At 36.6% G+C, this 14839-nt stretch overlaps 1 protein-coding gene across 7 annotated transcripts in view; it reads left to right on the plus strand.

The window, feature by feature from the left end:
- LOC131693297 (lachesin-like) overlaps positions 1-14839 on the plus strand; it is a 303507-nt gene that overhangs the window by 173740 nt on the left and 114928 nt on the right. For 6 of the 7 annotated variants that reach the window (XM_058981007.1, XM_058981008.1, XM_058981006.1 and 3 more), the window contains one exon: positions 1674-2300. In XM_058981007.1, the coding sequence (XP_058836990.1) occupies positions 2240-2300 (61 nt within the window). In that variant the 5' untranslated portion in view covers positions 1674-2239. Of the gene's footprint in view, positions 1-1661; positions 2301-14839 lie in introns of all 7 variants that reach the window. The other variant, XM_058981009.1, reaches the window with a different exon arrangement.

The raw sequence follows: 14839 nt of genomic DNA on the forward strand, positions 1-14839 counted from the left end.
GCTCTATCGTACATTAGCGTTATAAGCATCCCACGTCATCACATACAATAAGCATTTTTCGTAATATTTGGTCGCTTTATAGAATGCATAATTCGATGCCAATGTATAGAAGACCGAAAATGTAATGTAAATTTTCTCATAAAAATGTCTCAAATTGTCTAAAAGATATACTGAGCGCCGATTTCGTCCAATATCCTGCGCGTGCATACTCTTTTAATATCGTATTCAAGGGTACAGTATTTTTGTATGTCCTTAGCATTACGAAATTCCGAAAAATATGAGTATATTTTTGTAAGAATACTCGTTCGCAGTGTTCTCTGGTGTGCCATAAGGCAGTCACTTGGAGCCTTCATTTTTTTTCTCTTACGTTAATGAACGATTTATGAAAATTGTATTATCTCATAATAAATTTTCAACGAATCAAAATAATAAGCGATTAGCATCTATAACATCAGGTCGTGGCTTAGCAAGCTATTGTTGAAATCATGTGGATATAATTCAAATTGATGTCACGATCTTTGGTTAATCGTGGTCTTGCATCTAGCACCTTAACTAGCAATCATCCCACTAGATGGCAAAATCTGGACAGAGCAGTCAAATTAATGCCCATCAATTGAAACACGTATTTCTTGTTCAGATACTAGATAGTAATGTTAGTTGTTGGTTTTCTCTGAGCCACATTACATTGTTTGATTTAAATACCATTTGAATTTATATATTTTGAAGATATTATTGCACTGGAACCTTTATTTGCGAACGAAATCACGCTCCTAAATTGATTTTATTCCTAGAAAAGTGTTCGTTATTTGAGATTTAGTTCGTAAAAGAAATTCGTTTTCAATTCTCATCAAAATTCGTTCTGGAAAACCATAGCTATATTTGGTATTTTTGCAATCTGCTTGACAAGTAGATGATGAAAATTGATAGTTAGAACCTTTTTAAAAATTAATATGGTGACTTTCGGTTGAGAAAAATTCTCGGTAATTCTAACAATATGGGTATTTTTGTAACTGGCTTGACGAGTATATGATGGAAATGGTAGTTTTGTGCCAAACTTGTGACTTCCATTTGAACGAAATTTTGTGTAACCCCAACTATAAGGGTATTTTTGAATGGGGCGGACAAGTAGATGACTGAAATCGATGAGTGATGTCAATATTTACTCTATAATTATTCCAAAAATTTATCATATAATTAATTATTAAAATTTACGTGAATCGAATACTACGTAAAAGAGAGTTCGTGAATGGTGGTTTCAGTTCAGTGTGATCAAATCTTTACTTTTTATGGTAATTAGAATTGAATTTCTGTAGACAGTTTGTTGAATAGGTTCAATTCCATTTCGCCATAAATTCATTAGAAAATTTGGCCAGTACTATCGAATCACTAGCAAATATTACATAGCAAATCGCAACCGACGAGATGAAAACAGCTCCCAACTAGAGCATCCCAGTAATTCTTCGCCAAAACTAAAGCAAAAGTGTAATTGTTTCATTCCTGTTCTACTGCTTCGGGAAAGACAAATCCCAGCTAGATCGCTTGAATCTTGCGGCGCGACGCATCGCGAGCATTCAGCATATGCTTTGTGTCCCACATTCAACCGAACAAAGCGCGACCAACCAGCACACACGAAGCATAAATAAATGAAAATATAATAAAAGTTTACAAAACAGGAATCCTGTCCGGAAAACGGGTTGAGAAAGAAGAAAAAAAAATAGGAAAACAACAGAAGAAATAATAATAACAATAAAGAAGTTAGCCTGCGGTAAGTCTGTGTGAGTGTTTGTTTGAATTGTGAAGTGAGCCCCGTGTGATTCATAGCTACTACCAGCAGGAAGAAGCGCTTTCCCAAGAGAGCAACAGTAAACAGTGCAAACGGCAAGGAATTGTCGTGTGATTTTGGCCCCCAGCCAACCAGCTAGTGAAAAGAAGCTGCCTGCCCGGTGTTTGTCTAGCGTACGTGTGCGGTCTGCATCAGTAGAAGTAGATGGGTGGTGGTTAGTGGGGTATCACAGTACCGAAGCACAGTAACCACACAATAGTTCAAAATAACATTACCTACATACCACGGAGCAAACCGACAGAACTGAAGTTAGCAGTTGAATATCTTGGCTGCTGGAATTTGTGGATGCTGATTGGGGCAGCATCAGCAGCGTACGGAGACTCCAAATAATTCTGAGCCCCTCCCCGACCCAGTCGGAACGGAACGGAACCAACGGCACACGAAAGGTGGAAAATAATGGCCGGATATGTGTGTCATATTTTACTATTTTTTCTCTTCGCCCAGGAAACGGCTTACGGTAAGGATGCTTTTCTTTCTTTTGTTGAACTCGGTGGGGTTCTATATGTATGTATACCTGTTTAGATATATTTATATTTTTTTTTCTTTGCTGCCTCTGTGTGTCTGTGAAGGCTATTTGTCAGTATCTGGGGGGAATGTAATATTTATTTTTATTGTTGGCACATTTTTGTGCGGTCCACAATGGTTGGCTCGCTTCCTAATGATGAAGTAATCTGGCAATCTAGGATATATTATGCTGGTGAGAGTGCTAAGAATAGCAGGAGATTCGGAGTGGTGTGTGCTTTTAGGATTTTTTGCAGAATGAGTAATGTGGTTCGTAAATAAGTGAACCTATCAGTTCTAAGATCAGCATGAGAGGAAACTGAATCAATCATGCAATCTAGGTAGTATTGCAAAGATGACCGCACTATCAATTTTTATGCTATTATATAGAATCTTAATATGACGTTATTCATACTTCTCTTATTAATACTTTGCAAAGGTGTTAGATCTTACTCTCTACTCCGACAGTATTACGCATCAGTTGACTTATTAGCTGATTATTATTACTCACCATTAAGCATTTTCGGATTATACTACTACTAGATTCTAGCAATCTTCGTTCTTCCATCTTTCAATTATTAAAAACTGTGTTATGCTACGTTCACACTATGAGTTAAAACGTGTTTTAACGCTATCTTGATGACATTTTTCTTGTTGCTAATTATTATAACGTGTTTTAACTCTGTAGTGTAAACGTAGTATTAATTTAATTGTTAATGGGTGTAATTGTTTTTCAGTTAAGTGACAGTGTTAAAATCAAAAAGATTTGCACACTTTGTACTACCAACTTCAAGGAAAATTAATTACATATCTATTTCTTGTGTCCAGATTTTTACCACTAAATTTGAAATTTCTTTTATAAATTCGAAATAATTAAAAAAATGATTGTACTCGGCTGTGTTTGAAAACCTGGTCTTTACTTTGAGAAATGAGTATAAGCAAAGTTTTAAATAATGTCATTATTCCTCAACAATTTATTAATTAATTAATTTTTATAAATTAATTAATTAATTTATAAAAATCAAAACAAAACTCGAGAAAAAAAAATTCGCCCAAGCAACGCAAATGAGACAGCACAATCCACTACAGCTTAATCATTTTCGCACGTAGGCTGTCGTCCCGAGCAGCAAAGCAGTAAAGAATGCCAAGGGAAAGAGATAATCAACGATAAAATTCCACTCAAGAATAAAGACACCGCGCCTAATTTGTGTTGACTGGAATCATTAATTTATATGACCACCACCAACACCACCACCTCCGACTACCAGTTCAAGCGATGATGACGGTGGGCTGTGGGTGGTCGAAGGCCACGAGGATCAGTGTTTTTCTTTCCCAACTGACCTGGCACCGACCGTTGTTGGATGGGTCGGACGAGTGACCGCCCGGTACCTACTAAGAAGTTTCATTTTCCCGTTTTTTTAGCAGCGTTGTGGTGTTTTTCTCTGTTTTCCTTTTGCCGTTCGAATTATGAAGGAGAACCACGAAATCGGTCGTCGTTCTGTTTTTTTTTTTGGTAATGGCCAATCTGCGAGGGTATCGAAGGAGCAGCTGGATTAGGCTCGTGGTTCGAGGCCCGATTGTTTTTTTTTGTAAGCCAGTTGCGAGGCATTTGAAGTGGGCATAAGCTGCGTGCTGATCCGGGAGTTAAAAACTTTATTTTTTCGATGAGAGGAGGGGAAGCTTTTTTCAATATTGAATCCTTCGAGGAAGTCAACTATTTCAGCTGATTAACTTGACGATGCAGAATTGAAGAAACCTTCCAACTTAACACGAGTTCGAAAAAGGCCGTTAAAATAAATTCAGTCAGTTTAGTTTTTTTGTACTAAACAGTGCGTGGGTTGGCTACCAAAAGTCTTTCTTTGGATTTTTTTTTAAACTGTTAAAAGACTGTTGGTGATGGTGAATTTTTTCGCTTATAAAAAATTAAAGCAAGCCATGAAAAGCAGCGTCAAAGGTAGAAACCGCCCTCAATTATCTCCCAAGCATATTTGTGTTGGTGTCATAAACAAGTATAAAAAGGAAGTTCTTTTTTCATTGATTTGGTATCGTCGTGTTACATCCGTCTAATTTGGTAAGCTGCCTGCCATTTCTCACAACCTCACCAGTCAGCTCAGAAACATTAGTTTTTCATTGTGACCATCGAAACGGAAATGAGACCCATGAAAATACCCAGCCGTAACCAGTACTGCGCAGATATCGATCTGGTATTTTGTCATTAATTAGATTTCCTTTCTTTTGATTAATGATTCATGAGGCAAGTTAATCATCGAGGCAGGGATTTTTTTCTTCTTCTTTGTTCGTCGACGGCTTACTTCTGTGTGCCGGAACACCGAATCAGATGAACTTTCCATTATTTAGCCGGTGAAGATGGGATTTGTTGCTTCAGCTGCGCCATTTAGTGATTATCCTTATTATATGCGTGATGTTGGATTATGCAGTGGAATTAATTGGGATTTGTTTCACAGAACGTTGATCTTTTGGCAGAGCGTGAAAAAGAATCCATGAATATTGCCATAGATTTATTCATAATCATGGCAGTAATAGCGATTTTTTTTGTTTTGTCACAGGGAATTCAATCTGAATTTACTTGTTTGGAAATCTTTTGAGATTTTGGCGCAGTTTTTGTTTATTTTTCTGGCTGATATGGGTTCTCTGATTATTGGTTATGCAGTGATGATGTAGTCCTAGTTGTAAAGGGTAAACATAAATCTCTGAAAGATGTGAATGTGAAAGATCGGATTCAATTGGCTCTGAACTTCATTATGATCTGGATAGACTCAACGTAAATCGTACAAAAACAAAAAAAAAACAATTAAATGGACTCCCTGAACTATGATACAGTAAACTGCTTAGAAGAAGCGAAACACGTAAGTGTCATACTCATAGGCGTGCGCAGAATTTTTATAAGTAGGGAGGGGGAACAGCTCTAATACTTTCGTTTTTTCAAGCATTCATAATCAGTTAGATTTTTGGTCAGTTATATCATCGAGGCAACTTCTGAGGTTTTGTCCAACTTTTGTATGGACAGTCATCACTGAGCCGGTGATGTCGGTGATGTTGATCAGCAACTTGTGAAGAGACCAAGTTGCTGATCAACATCACCGACAACTTTTTACCAGTATGTGGCCATAGAAATGTTGCCATGTTTTCACTCTTTGCATTTATAGAGTGCAATATATATATATCGATTGAGTGGAATTCCGGGCAGTTTAGTTCCGTGAGTTAATCTCATTCTCATAGCCGATGTCGTCATTGTCGAAGTACGCTGTTGCGCATTCTTACTCTGGTGGTTACTTGCCAAATCTGGCCAAAATTTGGTAGGGCCCAGTATGACCTAATGAATCAATTCACATTTGTTAATGTATAACTTGGCTCATATTGTTGTTTGTTATGAAAATCGGATACTTACGATCATAACTGCAGGTTTCCTGCCAGATCATCTGCTTACCGGCAAAATTGTCTTCAAAAACAACTATATTTTTCTCGGGAACAACTCCGTGACCTTTGTCAGTATAAAATTTCTATTCCGACAGCTGTTTAAAGTCAAATTTCGTTTCATCGTCCTTTTAGATGCACCCGCTGCATTTGGTCTGATCCTGACCATATCACAGCTCTCATGCCCGACCTTGAAAATTCAAAATTCAGAAATGTTTCAATACCAGTGAGATGAGACATTTCTTAACCATACCACTGTTGGACCATTCAAAAGTTAGGAGAACTCATGTGAAGCAGGCGCCCAACTAGAGGCAGTATGAACACAGTTTCCGAGCTCTGCACGAATAAACCTCGAATAGGGTAAGGTGGGACAAATCCGACCGTTTGGTAAACCCGAACCCCTTTCTGTTAAAATCGGAAGAACTACGCGTATTAATATCAATGTTGTCGTGTAGCTCATCTAAACTAATCATAAAGGTGGTATGACAGCATTTTATTAGTCTACATTGAAATGCTCAAACGACAATAAGTGTGTTTTTACAACTTTTGATTTGATTTTGGTGCATCATTGACTACAGGATATTTCTGATTGTTAAAGTGATTGCATAAAAAATAAAAGTGGACTTAAATTCTTTGATTAAAGTCCTACAAAGTGCATAGATGAATTTATTTCAACTTTTCTCATATTTTTTTTAACTGCATCGTAATGAAAAATGACGCGGTGAGGCAAATCCGACCTCTAAATAGTGGGGTAAATCCGACCGCTTTTTTTTGCTAACAAAATGTTTATTTATCAAACTAAAATATATTTTTATTGATATTATATAATTTTTTTTGCACAATGGCTCATAATTACAAACGAAAGACACAAAAACGTGATGAATATAGTAGATGTCGAGCGATTGCTCTGATGCAAATGGGAATATCTTTACGTGCTACATGATTTTGACATTCCAAGATTGACATTGAATACCGTTTTCTTCATGGTACAATTCAATAACATAACATTCATTGATTTATCACTGAAAAACGCTAAAATTTGGGTAACATCTGTACTAAATCTACCAAAAAGATAGGTGGTCGGGTTTACCCCACAATTTTTGAAAACAGCAAAAATGAGCATTTTCGTAAAACACTTCTATCTCTAAATTTCCTCAAAATACGAATAAAATGCTATACGCGGAAAGTTGCCCAGAAGTCTAACCTTTAAATTGGTATATAAAACGACTTGATCCGATATAAAGTGAGCATTTTACAGCCAAAATCATTTACTAGGTCGGATTTGCCCCACCTTACCCTAATCTGAAAAAATTATAGAATATCAAATAAATAAAATTTAAAATTTATTGAAGCAAAAAAATGAGAAAAAGTTATTATAATGTGAGTAGAATGAGTTATATAAAATAAACAATGCAAGTTAGCTCAGCTTATTAATAATAAATTAAAGTTATTCAAATTAACAAACTGGATGAAATAAAAAAAAGTTAATAAATGGACAGAATCAATAAATTTAATTAAGCGAAGAAAGTGAATAAAATGAGTGAAAAAATAATGAAATAAACAGGGAAACCTGGGGCTATTCGTGCCTACCTAAGCAAATCACTTTTTAGGTGTATAGATGTGAAAAAATATCGGTCGAATGTCCTAATTGTTAGTTTGAAACATCAGCTACATTTTGGTGCCATAATAGTTCATTTGCACCACTCCATGCAAACACTAGTCGACGATTTGCAAAACTCTAAGTTTTTCCATCCTTTTACAATGTATTTTTTAAATCTAGTTTTTATAATGGAAATGTTTACCTATGAAATATTTATTACAGAAACTCCTTAAGAAGCAAAAAAATAAATTACGTTGCAAAAATTTAATCTAATTAGTCACAGCTGTCGATTGGGGCATCATGTATTTTCTTTGCTGTGTCGTGTGAAATCGTGTGCGTAGCCGCAAGCCGCTGAACGGTGTCAGGCGGTCCGAATAACCCCGTACGCTCAGTTCGTACAAAGGTGGTCTTGGGCGTCTTGAAAATATCTGTGTTTTCTCCAAAAAAAAAATAATCCCACAAAAAAGTAACATCAAGCTTTCCAAAACACTTACTTGTTATTTTTTCACTTTTATTTGTTGCTTATATGTTTATAATGATTATTGTTTTGAGGATGCCAAAAAAATAAAACATATCTCATATCTAAAAAAACTAAAAAATTAGATTCAGCTGTCAAAATTATTGTTTCAGAATAGCGTTGTGGAACCACAAATATGTACGACAGTCAGAAAGTCTTACGATTTTCTGAGAAATCGAGGGAGTCTGAATTACCCCCACGGTCCTAATAGCCCCGGGTCCCCTATATTTGCTTCCATTAACCTTACACTCACAGGTAGTTTTCCTTTGAAATGTTTCAATGTGAGAATTCCTTCTCGTGAAGAATGGCTCACTGGGTGTATGGAACGATAACTTGAAAGCAGTGTTCGCAGATAGCCCCACCGGAGAAGAAGAAGGCCATTGAGTGATTCCAATGTGCTAGTGTCAAGCACGTTACTCCTGCCTATCACTGTTTCTGTATCACAAAAAATCGATCCTCTTTTCAGATTGCCATCCCCATCTCTGAATTCCCCAACTATGAAAACGCATAAACGCAAATCACCTCTTCCGCAACCCACTTTCTCCAAGCAGTATCGTGTCAAGGCTTACAAACAAGATCTTATGCCGGCCTCAAGGTGAACTACTTAATTTAATACTGACAACAACGTTTTTCAAAACGGCCGCTTATTAGGGCGTTCTCAGTTGAACCTTAAGCCTTATGGATGGGACACCCATGTTTTGGGATTTTTTCCGATATTTTCTAAACAAACCCGGAAATTTTATTTGAGCAGCAGATAACTCATTTTCGACAAAAATCCATATGAGAGTCTTCTGCTTTTAAAGGCAGTATGTGTATCTTCACGAGATGTGGAGATTAACGGTGTATTCTCCAGGCTGAGCCTAACCCTTGAAGTCAAGTCGAAATACGAAGTTGGTCGCTTCAAGAACCCCTTGATTCAGTCAGTTAATATACTTGAATATTAGCAATTGCGTTTGTAATCATTCGTGGATGGGATGAAGATTTATTCCTCATCATTCTCTTTTCCAGTGACTCGCCTGTGCGTACCACGGATCATGAACCATTCACAATGATAAATGGTCGGTCATACGGCTATCCACTGTGACTTGTAGACACGGTGCGGTAAATGTGGAAAGTATCACAAAGATCATGGTTGCACGAGAGATGCTGAAAAGTGCTACAATTATGGCTAGAATTGGCGAAAAAAAAGAATCATGCGTATCTTAAACTTCATAGTACAGGACCAAAGTTGTCCCCACTAGTGACGTTTGAAACAAAATCAAAAGGTGCTGGTACAAAATCGAAGCAAGTACAGCTGGTTCTGGAAATTTAAAATTAATACAGGATTTCCCGCCGCTATCGAAGAAAGCGAAACCTCCGATAATCCCCAATTTACAGCCATACATTCAGCGAGCAAAGTTACTATCACTCTGGACTGGAGCTTTCGATATTGCTGATCTCGGAAAATCGCTTCTGACAGCAACTATCCCAACAGTACGATACCACCAGGTATAGAATTTGCTGTTTGTCAACGGAAAATCCTTTGTATTGTTTACGTATATAATCCCCAAGTTGGGCAAAGACACCTCGTCGATATTTTAGAACACCTACTTGCTCCGCACTTGCTTATCGGAGATTTGAGCTCCCACAGAGCTGCGCAGGGATTCCTTTTAAGTGATTATAGATCTTTCCTGATATCACTGATTCACGTATTATCGCAGGTTTGTTTACAGGACATTGTCCTGTCAAATATCATTTGAAAAGATTGGCAAAAGTCAAGAAAATATTTATCGATTCTGTAACTAGGAACACGAGAGCTTGAAACATATTCTCTGCCATTGTGCAGCATTATTTCTTCGAAGGAGGCGTAACTTCGGAAAGCATCCCGAGCAAAGTGCAACATCAAAATTACAGCAAATAGACAACATATTTTGATATCAAGCATCAAATTGAAATCTTATTTTGATATCAGTTTAAACTTTTTCAGATATGACATCATACTTTGATCTCATTTTGATGCGCTTACATTTTTAGAAAAAAAATGTTTGTTTTAATTTCTTTGACAAACATCAAATTGATTACTTATTTTGTTATCAATGAAATATTTCACCATCTCAATGAGTTTTTCATTTGCTTTCACTGATAGCATATATAGTTTTCTGTTTGATGTCATAGTGCAATTTTTCTGCTTTCGATTTTGATCTTTTAACCGTTAAAACGACCAAAATGATAACAACCTGAGAAAACATTCCCTACTAAATCACAACATCAAGTTTAGTTCTCAATTTGTTATCAGACTTTGCTCGGGATACCTGTCCCAAACCGATCCTCAGCTACATTAATTATGTAGTACCTGGTTGGGAGGACACATGTGCATAATCGAAGAACTCGCTTCCAACTAAATTGGATTCCGGCAATTTGAAACATATAGAGCAAACAGGGGCACCACCACAAAAGATAACCTGAACAGTGGTCACAGTGGCAGAGCTTCCCCTAACAACAAAAATCCCTGTTATATAATTTTTACTTAGATATAACATTTTAATCAAGGGGATAAAACACGAGTTTCTAAACCACCAGCAACACGCTGCCATGACTGTAGACATAAATATAACACCCCTCCTTATGGGATAAGGAGGTTCTGATGCTCACGCGGTAAACTGCAAAGCATAACTCCAAAGTGAAACTCCGAAAAACATAGAGCATTACACTGTTTTGAACAACAAATGTAAAAGTTTCCCTCGTGTGAAAATGCGGTTATTGGCACCAGAATGCCGATGGTTTATCGAGAGAAGCATCGATGCATTCTCTATGAACTAGTGCTAGAAGAATGCGCAATCCAAATTTTAACGAACGAAAGCAAGAAATATTGGACGCGATGGGTTTTTGAGTTTTCAGGTATATAGAAAATTGTTCGCCGGGAAATGACAAAATTGACTCACCCATTTCGATGATGGAGTTCTCTGTTGAACTACTGCCATTCCAGAATAATGTTCCTGGGTCAAACAGAACAGGGCCGGCGGAAAGCGTGGGTAGTATGGGTAGTACTACCCACTCGAAAATAACCGAGTGGGTAATTACCCACACGAGATTTTGAACCATTTCAAAAAATTTAGATGTGCAACGCATGTATCTCGCACTACACACATTTGAAAACATCGATGTACCACAATTCCATTTGCATAAACGAACGTGATATAATATGAATGTTATGTAAGTGTGTGCATTGCGAAAAGGGAAAAAATCCTTACTAATGGACCCCTCACACTATGCTTTCTACCCACTCGGGCGTAAAGTGTTTCGCCGCCACTATAACAGAATATAATTCAACTTATTAAAGAATGTGCCTGATCCTGCAAAAAGACGTTTGTTGAATTTGTTCAACATATTTCTTATGTACGGCGGTAGTTAGCTATTTTCGCGTCCCTCATCACCTATTTTGATTCATCAGCAGTGCTCTCTTTGAAAATAAACAGTCTTGATTATACTACTAACTATTCCGATCTTTTTTCCATGCAAATGATGAAGCAGTCTTCATTTCGTTGTATTCTGAATGTCACATATTTTGTCGAATGTAATTTTTAATATTCTTTGATTTGATGGCATTGTAAGAGAACACGTATCCGCCGGTTGATGCCAATCGAGATGACATTTCTTTAGACTGAGGAAATTAGTTTATTTGTTTGATTATTTGACCAACTAGGAAACGAATCCACTGGGTCTTTAATGTGCGTAGGAAATACGCATGGTCTTGTCTGAGTGAATGATGACTTTTGAGTTATGTAAAAAAAAAAAGAAAATTGACAATTCATAAAAACAATTCAAAACCAATTACAAATTTGCGCCAATCATTTCAGCATGAGGAACAAATGTTTTATGGTCATATTTAAAGGTTTACTATTAGCCCATTGAATCGTCAGTCAATTATACTGAGCTAAGAATAAGTACGTACTATTTGGAGACGGGGGGTGTTTTATTTGCGCATGATATTAAGGGGAACGTCTGGTGTAAAGTGCTCAAACCGACAGTAATTTTGATTTGCGATTTTAAAGTCAAGGATGCCAATGAATCTTTAATGTAATATTTAGATCTATTTATACATTCATTGTGTACGAAAAAAATATATTTTCAGTCACGCAGAACCACACACACGAGCGTTCCAAGAGTGGAGTAGTAATGTGCTCCTACAAAAAATGAAAAACTGAAATCATTTGGTTCGTATTAGACCAAGGGGATATAGAACGTGGTAATATTAGAGAGTTAGTATGGGGCAATCTTTGCGTGACATAATTTATGAATGGTCCCCAATATCACTTTTAAACTCATTCTTTATGGTCCATTTTATATTGTCGACAACACTCCCGACAGCCGGCTGTCCGGAGCTCACGTTGTTTATCATCTAGAACATTTACGTATCCTACAGTAGGGTGTCCCAAAATGACATCATGTTAAAAAAGTCATCGGGCTCACTTCTTAAATGAAAGGTTAGGGTATTGGGACCACTTTCTTCTTCGGAGTGAGTTTGCTAAAACGCTTCCTACTGGTGGCGACTTTTGATTTTTTGAAAAATGGGCCGATTTTGGATAAAATTTCAAATTTATGCCTGTTGAAGTGGTCCTGAACTGTCTTAGATTTTTTCAGCATTTTAAATTTTTGTGGAGATCCAAACGGAGAAGTTTGGTTAGTTAGTTTGTACAAATTTGGAATTATAAGAGCGGTAGGGCCCTTAAAACTTAGTAAAAACTGAAATTTTTGGTGTTTTTCAGTATTTTTTCTTCAAAACTGGGTATCTACAAAATTTTAAAAGTACAGAAAACACTTTATATAATTGAGCCGAATTCAGAGGCGTAATTTTGCTGAAGAAAGTGTATAGCTACGGCCAATGGGGTATAAGTTATTTACGTTTTTGTTAAATAACCTTTTGACATTTTATGATATTCATAAAAAATAACACTGTTCTACAAAAAAAACAACTTAAGTGGGCTTAGTCCGCATATTATTTTTCGGAAAATAGAAGGAAAATGATGAAAAACGGCGTTTTTCGCTTGTCTCCAGTACATCAGAATCAGTTTTTATGAGCATTTGACGATTTTTTTAAAAAATATTTTCTATACTAGCCACCTAGCGGGTTTGAAAATCACTAAAATTAAACTAACATGTCGAGTTAATGGCAAGTTATGGCGTGTATTTGAAGGCTGAATTGATTAACGTACTTACATTTTGAATATAAAGTCTTATTTTCATGTTAGGAACTTTGAAGTGGAGAAAAATGCAGAAGAGTGGGATGAGTGTTGAAAAACTGATATTTACTGTTTAGATCACATAATTCCGAAATAGTCAAATTTGAGGCAAATATCCTCGAAAAAGTTTTACAACAGAATACAGCGCATCTTCTGACACAATCGTTTTGTTGAAGATGCCTCCTAGAAGTAATTATGGAGAATTAACTCTTCAAAAAATAATTAGAGACTTGGCGTCATTAGCAAAGTTATTATTTTTATAATTTAAGTTACAAAAAAAAATCATCAGATGCTCATTAAACCTCGTCCTGACATACTAAAGACGTACAGAAAACGTCATTTTTCATAATTTTCCTTCTATTTTTCGAAAAACAATGTGTGGTCAAAGCACATTTGAACTGATTTACTTTTTGGAACAGCATTATTTTGGATAAATTTCTAAAAATGTCAAAGGTTATCTAACAAAAACTTAAATAACTCATACCCCATTAGCCATAGCTATACACTTTCTTCAGCAAAATTACGCCCCTGAATTCGGCTCAATTATATAAAGTGTTTTCTGCACTTTTAAAATTTTGTAGATACCCAGTTTTGAAGAAAAAATACTGAAAAACACCAAAAATTTCACTTTTTACTAAGTTTTAATGGCCCTGCCGCTCTTATAATTCCAAATTTGTACAAACGAACTAACCAAACTTCTCCGTTTGGATCTCCAGAAAAATTAAAAATGCTGAAAAAAAATCTAAGACAGTTCAGGACCACTTCAACAGGCATAAATTTGAAATTTTATCCAAAATCGGCCCATTTTTCAAAAAATCAAAAGTCGCCACCAGTAGGAAGCGTTTTAGCAAACTCATTCCGAAGAAGAAAGTGGTCCCAATACCCTAACCTTTCATTTAAGAAGTGAGCCCGATGACTTTTTAACATGATGTCATTTTGGGACACCCTAATCCTACAGTCAATAAACTATTTAAACTTTTTATGCACGAAAATATATTCTTAGTCGCATCGCTTGCTTGAAGCGAATCCTGACTAACAACCCACCCACTACCCAATTCGTGGTACTTATGAGTGTATAACTAAGTCGGGGCCTTCCGTTAAGGGTCTTAGTGGAAAAAAAAGAATTTTTTTCGCGAATTTGTTTTTTTTTGTCACTCTGAAACCAATACCTCCCCCCCCCCTTAAGCAATTACCACATCAACACTTCCTTTCTCATATCCCAAGTCACGGTAAAGAGGCTCATGGCCCGCAATGGTGGTTCCCATGCGAAAGTCTCGCTTGGACTGAATCAATTTTTATTCCCAAACAATGCTCCTCAAGCAGTCTGGCTGGAAATGAGAGTCCTCAATCTGCAATCTACGAAGAATACCGTGCTTACACAACGCAACATATTTCTTGTGTACAACTTTGTTGTACATGTCTGGAGACAAGTGAGACTGATTTCTCTCCATGAACCGGGAAAATCAACCTCCGATCATGATTCGTATCGGCCGATTTCCAGTGTCGAATTGATGGAGAAAATTTTACGATTGGGTTGAGGAGAAGAACTTGTTAACAGATATTCAATTTAGCTTTCGTAAAGAACGAACGATTGTCTTCCACCGCTTTTATCAGAAATTCAACTGACATACGCTCGTAAAGAGCAAATGTCATCTGCAATCTTGGACATTACGGGGGCTTTTCATACTGTATCGATTGAGGTTTCTCGGATATAACATTGCCTT

This window comes from Topomyia yanbarensis, chromosome 3, assembly GCF_030247195.1.
Source record: "Topomyia yanbarensis strain Yona2022 chromosome 3, ASM3024719v1, whole genome shotgun sequence".
In the NCBI taxonomy this organism is placed as follows: domain Eukaryota; kingdom Metazoa; phylum Arthropoda; class Insecta; order Diptera; family Culicidae; genus Topomyia; species Topomyia yanbarensis.